The 1,490-nt window shown below is 33.7% G+C and overlaps 1 protein-coding gene across 10 annotated transcripts in view; it reads right to left on the minus strand.

Annotated features, from left to right (window-relative positions):
• The window catches only part of Ralgapa1 (Ral GTPase activating protein catalytic alpha subunit 1), a 221,187-nt gene that overhangs the window by 90,900 nt on the left and 128,797 nt on the right, over nt 1–1,490 (minus strand). For all 10 annotated transcript variants that reach the window (XM_029540679.1, XM_021201484.1, XM_021201489.1 and 7 more), the window contains one exon: nt 281–389. In XM_029540679.1, the coding sequence (XP_029396539.1) occupies nt 281–389 (109 nt within the window). The remainder of the gene's footprint in view (nt 1–280; nt 390–1,490) is intronic.

Raw genomic sequence — 1,490 nt, forward strand, 5'->3', positions numbered from 1 at the left:
ACACATACACACACACACACTCACTCACTTCCCTCCTATATATGTTGCTTTCTTTTTAAAATGGCAGTCATATGTTTTTTAGGGAAGTAATCAAATACAGAAAAGTTCAGAACAATGAACTCATTACACAAATACCTTAGAATTAAGAGTGGGACTATTCTTAAGGTGAGTCAGAACCAAGAGGTTAATGTACTAGTAAATGATGAAAATGATCATTCAATGTCTGCGAACAATCATGTGTTCTAAACAATTTCAATATATTCCATTATAGTTTTCTTACCTTTAATGAAACACAAATTACATTCAGTGCTTCTTTAATTTGAGGATGATGAGATTCGTGGACTAATTCTTCACAAATCCAAATACCTAAACTGCAAAGTGCTACACATCTGGAGGAGGGGGGGCGGAAAGACAGCAATGACACAGGGGACAAACATTTAAATAAAACATAACAGTACATTCACTGTTTAAGAGAATAAAAGACTTTGTTACTCTATAAGCTAGCTGAAGAAAAGAAAGTGTATTCACAGAATGAATTAGGTAGTATTCCTTCTGTTTCTATTTTATGGAATCCTTGGAAGAATATGGGTATTAGATCTTCTTTGAAGGTCTGGTAGAATTCTGCACTAAAGCCATCTGGCCCTGGGCTATTTTGGGTTGGGATGTTTTTAATGACTTCTATTTCCTTAGGGGATATGGGCCTGTTTAGATAGTTTACCTGCTTTTGATTTAACTTTGGTACATGGTATGTGTCTAGAAAAATCATCCATTTAACCTAGATTTTCCAGTTTTGTTCAGTATAGACTTTTGAGGTAGGATCTGATGATTTTTTTTGAATTTCCCCAGTTTCTGTTATGTCTTTCTTTTCGTTTCTGATCTTGTTAATTTGGATACTGTCTCTGTGCCCTTTAGTTAGTTTGGCTAAGAGACCAGTGAGAGACCCTATGTGTTAATGAAATAAAGTGGAGAGAACCAGAGGACACTTGATGTTGTCCTTTGGCCTATGCACATGCATCAGGAGACATGTGAACACATTCATGCACACATACACACATAAAAAGAAAGGGAAAGTATGAATCTTCTGATAGTCTATTAAAAATCAAGATCAAATAGGTGGTTATTAAAAATATACTGTTTCCTTAGATGTATACAATTTCCACAATGTAAATATTTTAATGACCACTGATGTCTACTGCTGTAATTCAAAGTACTCCATAAGGAATGAAATATGATGATTAAGTAAACATACTTAAATAAGATTAAAACAAGTTATTTTAGTTATGGAGGATGAAGACTTTTAGAAGTCTGGAATAATTTGAAATGTAGTATTCAATTTTTACAAAATGCCAAGAACAGTAGTTATATTAATTGTTAGGTTTAAGAATAACTGACTTGAGCTAAACAAAGAATTCTCAACTGAGGAATACCGAATGGCTGAGAAACACCTGAAAAAATGTTCAACATCCTTAGTCATCAGGGAAATGCAAATC

The sequence above is a fragment of the Mus pahari genome, chromosome 7 (genome assembly GCF_900095145.1).
Source record: "Mus pahari chromosome 7, PAHARI_EIJ_v1.1, whole genome shotgun sequence".
NCBI lineage: Eukaryota > Metazoa > Chordata > Mammalia > Rodentia > Muridae > Mus > Mus pahari.